This window comes from Rhinolophus hipposideros (assembly GCF_964194185.1).
Source record: "Rhinolophus hipposideros genome assembly, chromosome: 9".
Classification (NCBI taxonomy): Eukaryota; Metazoa; Chordata; class Mammalia; order Chiroptera; family Rhinolophidae; genus Rhinolophus; species Rhinolophus hipposideros.
The window spans coordinates 32,405,971-32,422,221 of NC_138055.1; the positions used below are offsets into that span (position 1 = coordinate 32,405,971).

A 16,251-nucleotide genomic window follows, 5' to 3' on the forward strand; every position below is an offset into this window, starting at 1 on the left:
TATTTTTCTTAGCATGTTTATGTGCCTGACAGGAGGTCAATGCCAGCTGGCCTAACTTTACAGTCTGTTAATCCCCAGGGTCTCCAAGGCAAAACGGTGAGTACTATATCTTTATTTACCATATCATGTTTTATTTATGTGCTACACATGATAGCACATATCCTACATAGCTTTTAAGTTTGAATTTTCAGAGCTGTGCCTCCCAAAGAAAAACTATTACTATTTTTGTGGAAGAGATGCTCATCAGAAGAATTTGGAATCATAGCCATTTTAGAGTTGTATTGGACACATCTCCCTAAATGTCTGACTGCCTAAATATAAGAGTATATTTTCAAGTTTTATTGTATAACCAGGGTGGGTTTCTTTACTTCATTGGATGTTAATTCTTTTATCCTAAAAACAGAAGTTGGAGTAGTTTACCAGCAGAACAAATCCAGCAAGAAACCATGTGTAGTCAAACTACAAGCCTATTAAGAAGTTTTTCCTGTAGATTTTCAGATGGATTAACCACTTCAGTGTGGAAAAGAAACTAATTTACATATTCATGCAGACAAAGCTAGACTATAAAACCACTATTATCATTTCATTGTCAGTGTTATATTCAGATTGGGAGGGAGTTATATTACCGGGACACTATTATTCTTCATATTAAAGAGAAAAGATGACTTTTCATCACTTCGTTTTATTCTAATGACATTCTTTTGTCAGGGAATTATGCTTTAATATCAGTAGATAGTTTCACTTTCTGTGAAGATGTGATTTGAGGGCCTGTGTAGTTGTTCCTCGTTTAAAATATTCTTCTTGCAGTAATAAATAATAATTCATCTTATATGTATTTTGCAAACATTCTTTTATTTCATCTTTCACCTTTTACACACTTAGATATAAGGAAGATTTCCTGGGCTTTAAACTACTTGAGACTTATTTATTAACAGTTATAAATATTGCTTGATGAAAACTGAAAACTTTTAAATGTTGGAATTTAAAAATTTTAGATCGCTGATCTGACAAACAAACAGGCAATCATAAGATAAAGCTAAATATCATACTATGAAATTTTTTCTTCTGCCGTGCTCCCTCTAGTGGATATTTAAGATAAAATTTATTTACCACCTCTGTTTATTTACCACCTTTATTTATTTACTACTTTCTTGCAGGGAGAATCAAATGTACCTCTTTTTATTTTGCTTCAAATTTTAAATATCTTATAAACTTGATTTTTCATGCTTTTGAAAACTTTTTAATTCCATAAATAATAAACCAGAGTTTTAAGGTTGTTTTCATGTGGCATTTCTGTCATATATCACCCTGGGTCTTAGAATATCTAAATTCCTTACCCCACCCTACCTTCTCCCTGGACAGACCTCAGGAACTTGAGATGATGATCAGAAGACGTGGGTTATCCCACAGTGAGGCGGTCACAAGGTGTGGCTGGCATCAGGTCAAAAGCAGCTATTTTTCTGTTACGAAATTTCTTCAGGTCATACACACATTCTTGGTCTATTTAAAAGATTCTTGCCACATCTGTATAGATACTCAGTGTTATCTGAAAAATCCAACAGTAACTGTGTTTTACTTCTGACATTTTTTTCTCACCAGAAGGCCAAAGTTTTTAATACAATTTCAAATAACAGTTAAAAATGATTTCTGTCTCTAAAACAAAACTGTATGGGAGAAAAAAACGGGCAACAGCAAGTGAGCAGAATAAAAGAGAGCTAGTGTAATGCTGTGGTGTAGACAGAATTAATCTCAGGAATGCTTTTTATTTTTTAGACTAAGTTTTAAGAGCACACTGTAGCCCTAAGTGAGGAGAGCCTCCCTCTGGCCCATCTGTAGTTTTTAATTATAACAAAGCTCAGAGAAACACCAAATAATATTTTATGGCCTATAACACTGCCAACGTCCATACTTCACTGCATTTCTAACAAAGAAAAAGGTATCAGGTTGGCCTGTTAAGGAAGTCTATCTCCCTTTGAAATTTTCTTCCCGTTAGGGATCATGGTAACCAATCAGGAACCAAAATGTTCTCTACTGTCCCCAGAATGTGGAAGGAGGTTTATGCACCCATGGAAACTTTCTATGCGTATTAAATGCATTTTTGTTTCTTAAAAAGTCAAAACTGATCTTTTGGTCATATAAAATATCCTACGAAAGCACCAACAGTGGCATTTAAAAATATAACTAAGAAGCAATTCATAGATTCCAGGTACTGAGTTTAATGATGTAAAGATATCATCCAAGTTTTACATGGATTTTAATTCTTTTTATTTACCTTCTGCTCTGTAAAATAGAGTGTTGGACGTGCCAGTATGTTCTGTTGCTATAAAAATCTTAGGTGTCATTTTTAAACATCTTATTAAAATATCTTTTAGTACCTCTCATGTACAAATCTTTGTGGGGTTTTTTTTTTGGCATTGTTTTTTTTTTATGAATAACATTTAAATTTCTCTCATGAGTTCTGAGAAAATGCCGTAATGTACTGTTGTTTTGCTGTATCTTTTCAAGTAACACTGTTCCTTCTATTTCTCTAGATATCTATGCATTTATGTAGGACCTATCATCATAGTACCTAGGCACTATGTTTGATGTCAACCATAAGAGGAAACTTGCCAAGAAATCTTGGTTTAATATCTGTCACTTAAGACAACAATTAATCTGTTTTCCACTGTTTGGATTCTTAAATTGTACTCCTTCAGCCAGAGGAGCTCACGCTGCTGCTAATAAAGCTGAGACGGCAGCAAGCTGAACTGAGTAGTATCCGGGAGCATATGTTAGCACAGCTCATGCAGCTAAAACTTGAGGCCCACAGCCCAAAGGTCAGCTATGAAGAGATTTATCTGTGTCATCTGCCATTGTCATTTATTTTGAGCCACTCATTAATCAGTTTGATCAGTGCCATTAGTGTTGAGCATGAGCCCATACCATCATTGCAACAACTTTAGGATCTCCTATTGACCCTTTGAGAATACACTTGTTTATACATTATTAAAGGAAAATACAGGTAGGATGCATTTCTTCTTAGCCTTCCACCCACCCACTCACCTGCCAACATTTGGTTATGAGGAAGGAAATGCATACAGCCTTCAAAATAGTGTTATGTACCAAATACTATAACTTCCACATCTGATGAAACTAATACTGAAACGTCCTATAATTTCCTGTAAAGTAATATACCGAAAATTGATTATAGTTTTAATAATACTACTTATTAAATGTCAAAGATTAATTTTAAGATATTTTTTTGTGCTTGATTAAAGAGAATGAACGAATGTAAACATTTCTCAAAGGGTTTAATAGCCTCTGATTATATGAGAAATATCCAAAAAAGTAATATTTTATTGCAAAAAAAAAAATTAATCTAAAGCTTCTAACATTGAGTCTGCGAAAGCCATTTAAAGGCTTTTTCTGCTTAATATTTCAGCTTATATGCATGTCTATACAATACCTTATAAAACTAAGTATAATTTTATAATAATTTAATATGTCACGTGAACCATTTACAGGGGAGCATGTGTGTGAAAGTTGTCATGTACTGTGATATAATAGGTTGTGGTAAATTACCTGTTTTTCTTATTTCAAAATTGACCTTTTCATGAAATCTGCACCTTCTTTCTCTATTCCTTTGTTTCTTTATTGATGCCTACTAGAATGAAATTCTTTCACATCATCTTCAAAGGAACACCATATATTTGGATCATCAGGTGGGATTTGTAGAATTTTCTTACATGTAATACCTAATAGGACTCTTTAAATGTAGTACAGTTTTTCAGGCTACTTAGATATTTCATTCATCTTGAGTTAATAGCATGACTTTTACAAGTCACAGAATAAGGAACCCCCAACCAGGTGAATTTGAGAATACCGTAATCAGGTAGAAAGACAGTTATCGGGGTGAGGGGGGATACAAATGCTGGGTCGCTTGAAATGGAGAGCCTGAATCCTCTAGACTTCTTTCTTATCCCACAAAAACTCCTACTCATTGAGGCTTATCTCAGCTTGGAGTTGACCTGCTTAAATAGACACCAAACTGTGAATGCCTTGTTGGAAGGCCAGGAGGGCAGGTGTAGTGTGTGCTCTGTATTCCCAAAGGGGAGTTTAAAGATGGGTGAAAGGTGTCATGAGGATAATTTTTAATTGTATGTCCTTATTCCTTGTTCATCGTCTCCTTCAAGTATTTGGTCTTTGCTAAGCTATATAGAGTCAGTTTTATAGTGACCTATACAGTTCCTAGCATTACCTCAGTGGTGGCAGTGAGTGTTATTGGTTAAGGTGAATGTTCAGAAGTTTGAGTAGCAGTTTGCAAACAAGAACTGACATTCCTATTTTAGTGTTTATGAAATTCTCCATTAATATTTAATTTTAATTTGTTGAGAATTTTTGATATGTTCTTTAACATAGAATTTCTAACCGTGAGTGCACTTTTTTTAAATAAATTAAGCTAAAACTTGTTTTAGTTTGTTTTAAAATGTTCAAACTTTGAATATTTTATCAAATGAAAGAGGTTACTCTGGAAAGTAAGACAAATGTTTACATATTTATATTTGCCTGTTTGAAACAAAATAATGTACTGCTTTAAATTATTTATGTTTAAAGAGGGATTTTATGTTAGGATAACCCTTTAAAAGATGTTACATCATTTTTCTTTGAATTTTTTAAAAAATACATATATTGGTTAATAAAAAATGTATGTATTTCCCACAAAATGTTTTCTTCATGATTTTGCCTCTTGGAATGCTTTAGAAATCAGCATTTCATGAATCCAAATTCAGACCTTCACTCCAGAGACTGGTGCTATTGAAATTTAACAACAGTGTATATCATATGCTTTGAAAGCAGTGTAATAAAGACCCATTAGCCATTAAAATAGTAAAATAAGTCTTCCCTCAAAATTCCACATTGCCAGAAAACTACTGAGATACATAGAAATCACTTTCTTAATAAAAGCTCCTTTGTCTATAAAGCTAGAGATAGTTCTAGAAAACAATGGGATATTTAAAAAGTTAGATTTAAAAAGCAATGATATAAAAGTGAATCTTAAATAATCTAGAACCTCTGGAAAGAAACCTAGTGGTTTACTGTAATTTATTACGTCAGTAATCAAAACTGTAATTGCAGAGACATAAAACTTTAGAAAATCTTGGGGAAAGACGTAAATATATCGAAAATATAACTGTATTCACTAAAATGCTTCTTTCTCCTCAACTCTCTTTCCCAAGTCGAAATCAGTTCCTTCCCTTTACCTAAGTGATCCAGATCACAGTTAAGGTTTATATTCCGTTCCCATAATTCCTTTCTACGCATACTCTGCTGAGCTTTTCCTATCACACCATGCTAGGGGTCCCACAGGTGGCTTCGAAAAATCTCAATTCTTTTATTGATTGTATTCTCTCAACATGTCAGCAAAAGTTTTCGAATAATTACCTTTCTCTTACATTAGATCCAGAAATAAAGTTATCTCAATTTTAAAATTTTGTGATTGGGGAAAAAATTATAGAATTTGATTGTTTGAATGCTAATTTGTTTTGAAATAAGACTATTTCAGAAGGCTGGGTTTGGGGCTCGTGCCTATAGTCCCAGCTACTCGGGAGGCTGAGGCAGGAGGATCGCTTGAGCCCAGAAGTTCTGGGCTGTAGGGCGCTATGCCCATTGGATGTCCGCCCTAAGTTCAGCACCACTATGGTGACCTCCCAGGAGCAAGGGACCACCACATTGCATAAGGAGGTGTGAACCAACCCACGTCGGAAACGGAGCAGGTCAAAACTCCTGTGCTGATCAGAAGGCAAAAATTGGGCCATTTTTAGAGACTAATTAGACAATATATAAAAATATGGTCAGGGCTTTGCCCAGAAACTCAGATATGTCTAAAGGTATATATCCTTAAGGTTTCCTAAAGAAAATCTCTCTTTAAAGAAATCAAATTTTTTTATGGTTTCAAGTAATTGCATTTAATATAAATAAAATATTTACCTTTGAACTGTCCTGTGTTTTATATCAGTAGTAAGGATAGTAAGTTATATAAAAGGAATTCTTGATAATTTTGAATTTTAATGAAAGTTTTTATTCAGCTCAAACATTTCCAGCTTTTAGTCTTGTTACTGCCAATGACCTATTTTAGATTACCAGGTCTGTTAATCATATAGGCATTATTGGTTGCCTGGGTTTATAAATTGATTCATCAGTTTTATATAACTACAAATTGGAAAGTAGATTTTAAAATCTTACAGGAAAAGGCTCTGGTCATATTTATAATACCAAATGAACATGTACTAATTGGTAATCACTTTCAACACTTATATCTGCTTACTATAATAAATCATCAGCATAACCTAAGGCCAGCAACAAAATGAAGTCTTCTGCCTGCGCCTTGTCAGATACCACTGTCACCAAAATAAAATTTTTAATTGATTTAAATTATTTAATCTCTATCACTACTCATGAAAAATAAAGCTAAAGGATAGTTTCCAAGTTGCTTCAGAGGTAAATTCATTTCTGATATCACCAGAATACTTACAACAACAAAAAGCAAAGAAAGCACCTTATGTGAAATTCTGAAGATTTACATGTTGTACAGTCAGTCCAAAAGTCGTGATTTTTCTGGTGCCCGTAGCTTGAGGAATATACTTTGGTTTCTAATTATCACCATTAGGAAGATAAGTCATGTACTGAAGTGTTTTTTAAAATAACAAAAGCTGTGCTAATTATATGACAGACTTCTGCATTTTTTTTTCATTTTGAAGTACACTATTACAGTTTGTTGTTTTTATAGTTCAGTGGACTATCTAAAGCCTCCATTTAGTAAGACTCGCATAGGTTTGTCATTTTCGTGAATTTTAAGGTAACATAGCCCCTAAGTATAACCTGTGAACATACAATAATCCCAGATGTATACTTTATGTAACCCATCCAGGTTCTATTTAAAAAATAAATAAATACATAATGTATCAGTAACTTATTTTCTTCTCATTCAGCTTAGTTATCATTGAATATTAGAGGAACTTTTTACAGCTTAAGTGAAACTTGGCAAGCATCATCCTAAAATATGCTCTATGAAAGGAATTTAATATTTATTAGCTTTTTTCTTGTTTATTCATCCACCTAACAATACAGAAGAGAGATGGAGGGGAAGTCATAAGTAATACAAGTTGGAAATAAATTCAAGATGATCAGCATTTATAATCATTTGGTATCATTTATAATCAATGGTGTCTCCTCTGAAGAAGAATGCAGTGTCTTCCTTGAAAGTGAGGGAAAAGAGAATATCTTGATATATTTTCTTTTCAAAATAGGGCAGATTGAGCATGAGTTTTAGAATTACATGGCCCTGCTGAACAAGTGTTTGATGATTAGGAGTTCCTGATGTCTCCATAGAGTCAGATGTAAAGCATTTGTTTGAACCTGAAGTAACTGGTTTCTATAGAAGCTTGTTGTAGTCAACAATCTGATATTCAGCTGTAAAACACAGACAGGGTTGTTTTGGTTCCTGTACCCTACTGGTTAATAAGTGTTTTTAGTAGTGTCCCTGGTTGTTAAATTCCCAATCCAGGCATAAATGATGCATTTAGCTCAGTAGCACACCTAAAAACTGGACTAACAATATCATACACCCTAACTAACTGTATTAAGGAAAACATCTCTCAGAAAATGTATTCAGAGTACCAACCCAGGATCTTAGGAACACACACACACACACACACACACACACACACACACACACACAATGTATATCCACCTTCTTCAGCAGGTCTAACACTGGGAGTGGGGACTTCAAGTTTCTTAATCTTGTCACATATATGGATTTCCGCCAACGTCTGGCTCTTGGCTACTGTAATCTAAACCAGGACTGGTTGTATTGAGCAAGGGAATGAAGTCGGGGTTTTAGAAAGTAGACTAGGAGCAAAGGAGAAATTAGGCAAGTCCTCTCCATGGATCAAGAGTTGGAACAAAACCTGGTTTGATCAGTCATGAAAGGAGGATTAATAGCAATGGGGAAATTAGAATATGTTCCCAATCTCTTCATCTGTTTTCCTCACTTCATTAGCCCTGTCTTCCATTGGTTTCTTTCTTCCTCACTTGCTTTTTCTTTCTTATTAGTGATTGAAAAGCTATTATTAGGGAATTTAGATGATGTTGCCTTTTCATTCTTCCTAAAACCTTCTTGCTAGCTTTCCATGTTAGGCAATTGATAACAGAAAATGAGATGCTAAGAGATAAATAAGCAGGTGTAGGGGTAGACAAAGGATCAAGAAACTTGGAGCTGTCCTTCGTAAGCCTTTTGTTAGCATGCTGTCCCCTTGTGGGTAAGATAAACAGATATCAATCCATTTCTCTCTCCCACCACCGTTTATGATTATACCACTCCAGTAGCTACCCACCCTCTTTGATAATACCTGCCACAGTAAATTGAGTTTTAACTTTTACAAATTTGAGCTTTACTTGCACTGATACTGCAGCAGGTATTTTTTTTTCATCTTTTAAATATGAAATTATATTGTAACATTGAATGTGCTTTCACATATTTCCCTTAAAATTATGGCATTCTGCCTTTACCCCTCTTCCTTCAAGAGTCACTATAGTTAATTGCATCAGAAGTATCTGCATGAGAATGGGAAAGGAAGCCACACTTATGTTGGGGCTTGCCTATACCCAGTGTACTCAAAAATTCTTTGGGAAAAGAATGTGCCTGTGCTACCATAATTAATGAAACTCATTTGCTTCTACTGAGCTGGAGCTATCTCCCCCCAGCTAGAACATACTTAAGTCATTTCTGAATATAGCATCAAATAGTGTATTCTATTAACCTAAAAATAAAACGCCAAAGTGAGAGGAAACAAGCATTCTTTTGAAATCAAAAAGAATTGCAATCTGGGGGAGTAGATTCAGACAGAAACCCAAATTATGCCTTGATTATGGGGAAATGGCAAGGGGTTTTTATGAGAAAGGGAAAGGAAATAATTACATGAAAAGAAGGAAGGAATGTCTGTTGGTGCTAATAAGCTAAGTTATTCTTTAGCTCTTCGTGGTGGTGAACTTCTAAAGAATGTCCTTAATTTTCAGTTCTCATAGTCAGGATGTCTGCTTTCCTATTAGCTTTACAAATAGTTGTTTGGAATACAATGTTGGTTTGGCCCAGTCCAAAGGTTATTTTGCCCAATTCAAACATTCCAAAGGTTCAAGGAACAAGACGGCAAGCCCTGTCCTCTGGGATAACAGCTCCAACTCTATTTTGAAATGACTCCATTTATGTCAATTTTCTCAGTTCTCTAGTACCAGATGGCTAAAGGACCTTGTCCTTAAATTCTTAGGGAAGAGCTGGAAGTTTCTCCCGACAAGCCAGTTTGCCATAGTGCAATAAAAGAAAAAAAACAGCTTAAGCATACCGATTGTATTCTTTGTTACACAAAAATGTTCAAGGTTTGCAAGAATCAGTAGCTAAATCCTTCTAAAGTATCAAATGCTTGTGGGAAGGATAAGAAAATCACTTTTGTTTAATTCTAACTTCTAAAACCTTGAAAAGTAAGCTAAACTTTCTAATTTGCAAGTTTTGTGGTAGCATTCGGATTTTATGATGTGATTCTTTTTATAAATATTAATATTTTACGAAGTGTATACTAAAATCACTAGTGACTTTCCGGAGAAGTCTTGATATTCTGTCATTGGTTTCTGTGGACATTCCTCATTAGTATGCTTTCTATATCCTTTCAAGAAACCACAATGAAAAAACTATGCAGACAGCTCTGACCACTTTTAAACATACTTATGCCAAGGGAAATGCAAAAAGGAGCAATTAGCTGGGTGTATGTAATTGGTACTGAAACCATTCGAGGTAGAAATCCACGAGTACTTTTTGAATTTTATTCTTTGTGTTTATGAAAGACAGCTTCCCAAGAAGAAGAAATGCTAACAGGATGATTGAAAAGATTTCTTGATAGCTTTCATTGTTCGAATCAATTCAGTAACTTCATTCTACTGAGCTATTAAGCAAGATCCCATTTTCTCTAATATTTCAAGGGGTCCTGGAGCTTCTATTTTTAAGGATGATTGAGAGCTACAAGAAGTAATGTTTCTAGGAGGATATAAAATAGGCATTTGGAAAAAGAAAACTAAGGAAACTAAAAATGAAGCATATGTCATTTAACACTCGCTAACCCAAACTAGTCACATGGTACAGAATATCTCTATTTTCTTATGCCTTGCTATTAGGAGCGATCCTGTCTCTCTTTCCCTCATACCTCATTCCTCCTGTTTTCTTTTTCTGTCTCCCATTTCCGCCGCATATTTGATCATAGAAGTGGTGGGAAGAGGGGCATGACACTCAAAGTTCTTAAGCAGAATATGACGTCATTATGACAGAATTCTAAGGAGACTAAATAAATGGACAATGGGTATAATAGAATGTGGAGTGACTTAAAATATGTGTCTCAATATCCCGATCCCTTGGTCTATCCAGTGCTTAGAATTTATTATCATGGTTCTATTTCTATTTCAGTAATTAATCTGTCCCTTTTTGCTAAGTATTTTCTCCCAACTCAACCCTAACTGGAGATGTTCCTTTTTTCTTGGTGTTCCCTCATTTGAGCATTCATCCACTCATCATTTTACTAGTTATCTCTTTTTTTTTTTTTTTCTTTCAAGGAGGGCAAAGCTCACAGTGACCCATGTAAGGATAGAACCGACAACCTTGGTATTATCAGCACCATGCTCTAGCCAACTGAGTTAACTGGCTGCCCCACTAGTTTTCTCTTTGTTCTTTATCTCTTGCCCCTGGGTTTCTTCCAGAAGTCACAGCCTGAGATGTGAGCTTCCTTGATAGGGGCTTGTTTGCAGAAAGCTCACTTTGGGAAGTGATACCAAGGGACAGAAGTAAAGAGTGAGCAAGGGAAGGGGGGAATATATTATCAACTGCAATAGGCACCTTGGGCTTCATCTGACTGATTCTCGTTGACAAATGAATAGAAACACTTCAGAAACACACAACTGAACAATAGAAGAAAGAAGCATTTGTACCAGCTTTCATCCTCCATTGACCAAGGGTTGCCCCATGAGACTAACTCTCCAGCACATTGATGTTATACATACACGAGCATCTAGTGGGTCACCATATGCAAGTGGTTAATGGGCTCATAGGATGTAGAGAGGGGCACAAAAGATTTCTAAAACACCTCTCCACAGTTTCAGTTATGTATTTCTCGTTGGTTATGCAGATCTCCATTTGGAAGTTCTGCCTTCAGTACATCCCCAGCATGTCCAAAATTAGGGTTGTCATCTTATCCTCAATTCTCTGACCAAAAAAGAAAATCAAAAGCAAAAATGGTTCAAAATGTTGGTCACCTTTAACCTCATTGATGTAATAAACATTTCTTGAACACATCATCCTTGGTGAACAGCTCATTGGGCTTGAGAAGGATCAGGACCTTTGCCTTAGCTGTTTGTTTAAACCTAGAACTTTAAGTAGTTTAAGCCCCCCAGGAAAGTGACACCCAGTTTCCTCCTCCAGCTATGACCAGGATAGCCTGACACCAGTTTTTCACAGTCTGATTGCCTGGTAGCTGAAAAAATCAAATAGCAACCTGGAAGGACCCAAGAAGTGAATATCCTTGGCCTCCTGCCTGCTCTTCCCCATTCTAAGGCTGGAGAATCTTCATGGTCGGGATAATACATGCCCCCATGACACCCTATATGTATTAAGCTGCTCATTACCATTTAGTAACTAAATCTTGGCAGTACTAAAAGCACCTGCCGCATTATGTCTTTCATCTAACTCAGGAAATTTCACAAACTTCCTGTTAACTACAAAATAGGGTCTCTTTTTAGTTTGCCATTTGAACCCTCACTCCAGCACCAACACCCACCAACCTGTGAAACACTTTCTCCCCTGTAAGCCCTTTTCTCCACCCAGCGACTCATTGTTTCTCAAATACTTCAAAAGCACTCCCATTCTCTGCATTAAGCACTTGTCCATCCTAATAGCTTAAGTATCTCTTCACCGTTTTCTGAGCACTGTCATGTACAATAGTCCACTGGGCTTCTCATTCATAGCCTCTGCAGTATGTGGGCTGGTTACCTTTATCCCCATTTAGTCAGGTTTAATGACTTGTCCAAAATCACAAAGTTAGGATGACTACTTTGTATTAATGAATTTTCTTTCCTTTTTTCTTTAATCAATCTTGACTTCCTTTAATATTAATGGAATTGTTCTTAAAGTAATTCAGTTTCAGGTTGCTGATCTTTGTTACCTGAGAACTATCAGCTCCTTGTTACATGCTGGTTATTTTCCTATCCAACAAGCTAGAAAAATGAAAACAAAATCTCCACACCCCTCCTAAAATGCATAATATTTATACGGTTCTGTTTGGTATTTACAAAGCAAATATTTTTATACCTCAATTACTGTAGCTTTTGCTCCTGGCTTATTTTTATATATTTTTTGAAAAAGTTTGGTCAGCAAAGATTTATGGAGTTCGGTGTAAGGCAGGAAGTTAGTGCTTGCAAAGTAAGAATTCTTAAATGCTTTTCAAAGCCTAGGAAAGAAAAAAAGTTGAGCATAAATGCCAAAAACATTTCTAGCATTGACCATTGATTATGTAGTTAAGATATAAACTGATAAATCTTTGAATTAATGGCAGGAATTCTGCTACTCAGTACCAGTTGTAACTCAGTAAGAGTACAATTGCTATTAATAAAACCCAGGTCCTTGTATCTAAAAGATATTTTGATTTAAACCACAAATATATTTTAGAGTAGATTTACCCATGGCCAGAACATATACCTTATTTTACTAAGAGAGAGGTAAGATTTTCACATTTGGAATGTTTTGTCCCTTTAAAATGGTATGGTTAAAATATTTGCAAAGAGGAAGAAATATGACCATTTCAAACGTAGCCACCATAAACCATTTTTACAAAATGAATTTTGAGTTCTTTTAATATTTCCAGTTGCCTGCGAATGCCAGGAATAAAGATGGTAGCATCAAGTTAAAGGAACAGTAGTTAAGAGTCCTTAAACAAGGAAAATAGATTAAGCCACTGAAGTTCAAAATCAGATTTGTAAAATTTATCCTGTAGGCAAAAGGATTTTCATTTAAAGACGTTTAGATTAGGGGGAAAAAAAAAAGATCAAACAAACTAAGTAAATTATTTGGGAAGACCTTGACCTAGACCTTCAGTGTTTCCTTCAAAATGCAACATAGGTATATATCTCAAAATGGTGGCTTTAAAAATTCGTAATTTAAATGAGGTTGTGAGTATAAAGATTACCCTCTTCGTTCTGTTGGCTTTAGAGTATTTTCATAATGTTTCTAAGTAAGTGGGCCTTATAGATATTCCTGAAGCCAGAACTTAGTGCATCAGCCAGTTTAGAAATGTTTTGGTTTTTTCTTTTAAGAGAATGTCAGATACGTTTGACTCCTGTGTTAGTGACCCAATTTGTTGTTCCCTTTGTTTTTAATCTTTCTCCCTTAAAGAAAATAAAGAAACAGTATATAGTCTAATTATGTCTTTTAAAGTACCATTGATTATTCTGAATATGTAATAATTGTAATATTTTCCCAAAGTTTTACTTTTAGAAAACATATGTATCATGGATAGTATTCTGATTGCTTCAAAACTTTTAAATAGACCTCAGTACTTTGCCCCATCAGTTACAGAGAGATTTATTTTCATTCTTCTATTTAAAAAGTCACTTCACATTTCTCTGCTTCCTGTTAAACAATGAGTACTTTCAATAGGTAGTCATACCCTTCAATCTCAGGTTCTGGAAGTTTCAGATGTGCTTCCATTGAAAGTGGAAGGCATTTTCATTGTCATTATCTAAATGACCTATTTATAAAGACCCCTGCATTCCTCAAAGCTTCACCCTAGGCGTGTCAAATTCTTGAGCTTTTTCGTTTTGCCACACATCTTAAGAGTTTATTGATGTAGACACAGGAGGACATTCTTGAGAAATGGATTTTTCAGTGATTAGGCTATCATGGTTTTTTGCTATTGTTAAGATAGATTCCCAACTTAAAAATTCTTTTCCTAGGATGTCATTAAGAATTCAGGAAAAGTCCATTTAAATGGAAAATGACAGCACAGAAATGGGTCTTCTCATTGGTTATCAGTGAAGGACAAAAGCTCTATAGGGCAGATAGAAATCATCCAGGCTGCTTGCTCAAAGAAAAACAAGAGGAAGCTGTCAGCACAGATTCAGACTCAAGGAAACTCAGTTACAAGACAGCTTGAGCAAATGTTTTCCCCTTCTGGGAATGAGATACAGATTGGGAGTGGGGGTGGGAAGATTATACTTATTTTACTGATCTAGAATTTCTAGATCTATCTGATAGCTACTAGCCGTCTGTGCCTGTCTATTTAAATTTACATTTAAATTAGGTGTTTTTTTTTTATAATAGTAAAATTCATTTCCTCAGTTACACTAGCCACATGTCAAAGTCTAAAGAGCCACATGTGGCTGATGGCTACCATACTGGACTACACCAATATAGAACATTTCCATCATCACAGAAAGTTCTGTTGGATGGTGCTATTCTAGACGATTTATTATGTAAACTTTTTAAAGAGAAGCTAAGCCACTACTTAACCACTTCTTGTGCTTCAAGGAGGACTGCAGAATTAATCTTTTCCAAGCATAAATTATATGAATGATCTCTTGACTCTGCTGACTGCTAATCTCTCTTTTTCTGATCTTTCCCCTAAAAAATTCTTCAGGCACATTATCTCTTGAGTTACAGTATCCTGTTCCTTCTACATTTGTACCTGAATCATTTGAGTCTAAGAAGATTCAATTTACTATTTTAGAGGGGGTTAAGTCTCTTAATACTATGTCTCATATAATGACGAGAATATTTTCATCTAGATGCAATACTTGTGTTTAGATATTAGTTTGAAAGTTTTCATCTTTTGATAGTTGTGCAGATATCTTGACCAACATTTTGCATGACCCAACAGGACCTTGAAAAATTCCTTATTGGGGAGGTGGAATTAGTCCTCAATTACTTGAATTAGTTTCAGGATGGGACCAAGGTTCTCAAACCTGATTTCCTGTCAGAACTCCCCATGGATCTTCAAAAAGAGAAAAACAAAACGTACAGCTCTCAAGGCCCTCTTTCCTTCAGTCCCAGTCAGAATTGCCAGAGCTCACCCGGCCCTGCATGTCTTTTAAAGTCTCAATAGGTTTTTTTGTGTGTCCAGTCAGGTTTGAGAACTACTGAGATACATAATCACAAGAAACATTAAATAAAGAAGAAAAGTCTAGGTTTTCTGAAACAGAAACACTCTCTTAGTGCTTTCAAACCTTTTTCATGTACAGCACACATAGAAAGGGACAATATTTGTACAGCCTTGAAAAAAACTGGAGGAGGTACTGTCAGGGGCATGTTAGGCCCACCGGCGGCTGAGGTGGTGCCTACGCACACACCTGTAACCCACTCTCAGCCACTAGCTGTCGGTTGGGAAGTTCTGCTCAAGGTCCTAGCAAATGGGACAGAGTTCCATGCGATCCTATTGAAAACGTTTTTTGCTGATAGGTTTTTAAATCAAGGTATTTCTTACAGTCACATCAAAGGATGCTTTTTATTCACATTACCTAACATACCTCAAAGCTGAGAAAGAGACTAGAGTCAAGTATCATATTCTTCTAGGCAGATTTTCTAAACACTTGGACTTACAAATTTAAGTAAAAACGTGTTTGTGTTGTAACAGAAATACACTGGCGTAACCAAGTATATTTTCAAGATATTTCCACTTCCCTTTTCTTACTTACTGCTGAAATTAATTATGAAAACAGCATAATGCCTGAACTGTACATTCTCATTTTTATTATTATAAAATCATGAGCCTTTTATAATTTAGCAATTAACTGAAACCTAAACCTATGTTACCTGTTAACTTCAAAGAAGGAATTAAAGCAGGAAGCAAAGCATTTAACTCGATTTCAAGTAAATTATTAAACATCCTGCACATACTAATTAGTCTTTCTCGTGCTCAGATTACTTAAAACAAAATATGTTGGCTGTTAATACCATTCTAGTGCTGTCTAGGATTTTTGAACTCAAACGAGAGATTTGTTAGATATTCCTTTTTTTTTTTTTTTTAAAGAATTTGAGACTGCAAGGTGTTTATGGAGCACTATATATTTTGTTTTTTTAGGTTATGCTTTACTGCTTTAATTAAAAAACTATTATAAAGTTTACATATCAAAAGCCAATTAAAATATGCCATTTCAGTGTAAGTTACAGAAACAAGTCAGTTTCTAAAT

General features: G+C 35.2%; 1 protein-coding gene across 15 annotated transcripts in view; it reads left to right on the forward strand.

Annotated features, from left to right (window-relative positions):
* PLEKHA5 (pleckstrin homology domain containing A5) overlaps positions 1–16,251 on the forward strand; it is a 208,649-nt gene that overhangs the window by 155,060 nt on the left and 37,338 nt on the right. For 9 of the 15 annotated variants that reach the window (XR_013994064.1, XR_013994068.1, XR_013994069.1 and 6 more), the window contains 3 exons: positions 13–96; positions 2,697–2,816; positions 3,648–3,701. Coding sequence is in view for 9 of the 15 variants with exons in the window: in XM_081060761.1 (XP_080916887.1) it covers positions 13–96; positions 2,697–2,816; positions 3,648–3,701 (258 nt within the window). In the remaining 6 variants the exon portion in view is untranslated. The remainder of the gene's footprint in view (positions 1–12; positions 97–2,696; positions 2,817–3,647; positions 3,702–16,251) is intronic. The other 6 variants (XR_013994065.1, XR_013994066.1, XR_013994067.1 and 3 more) reach the window with 1 other exon arrangement.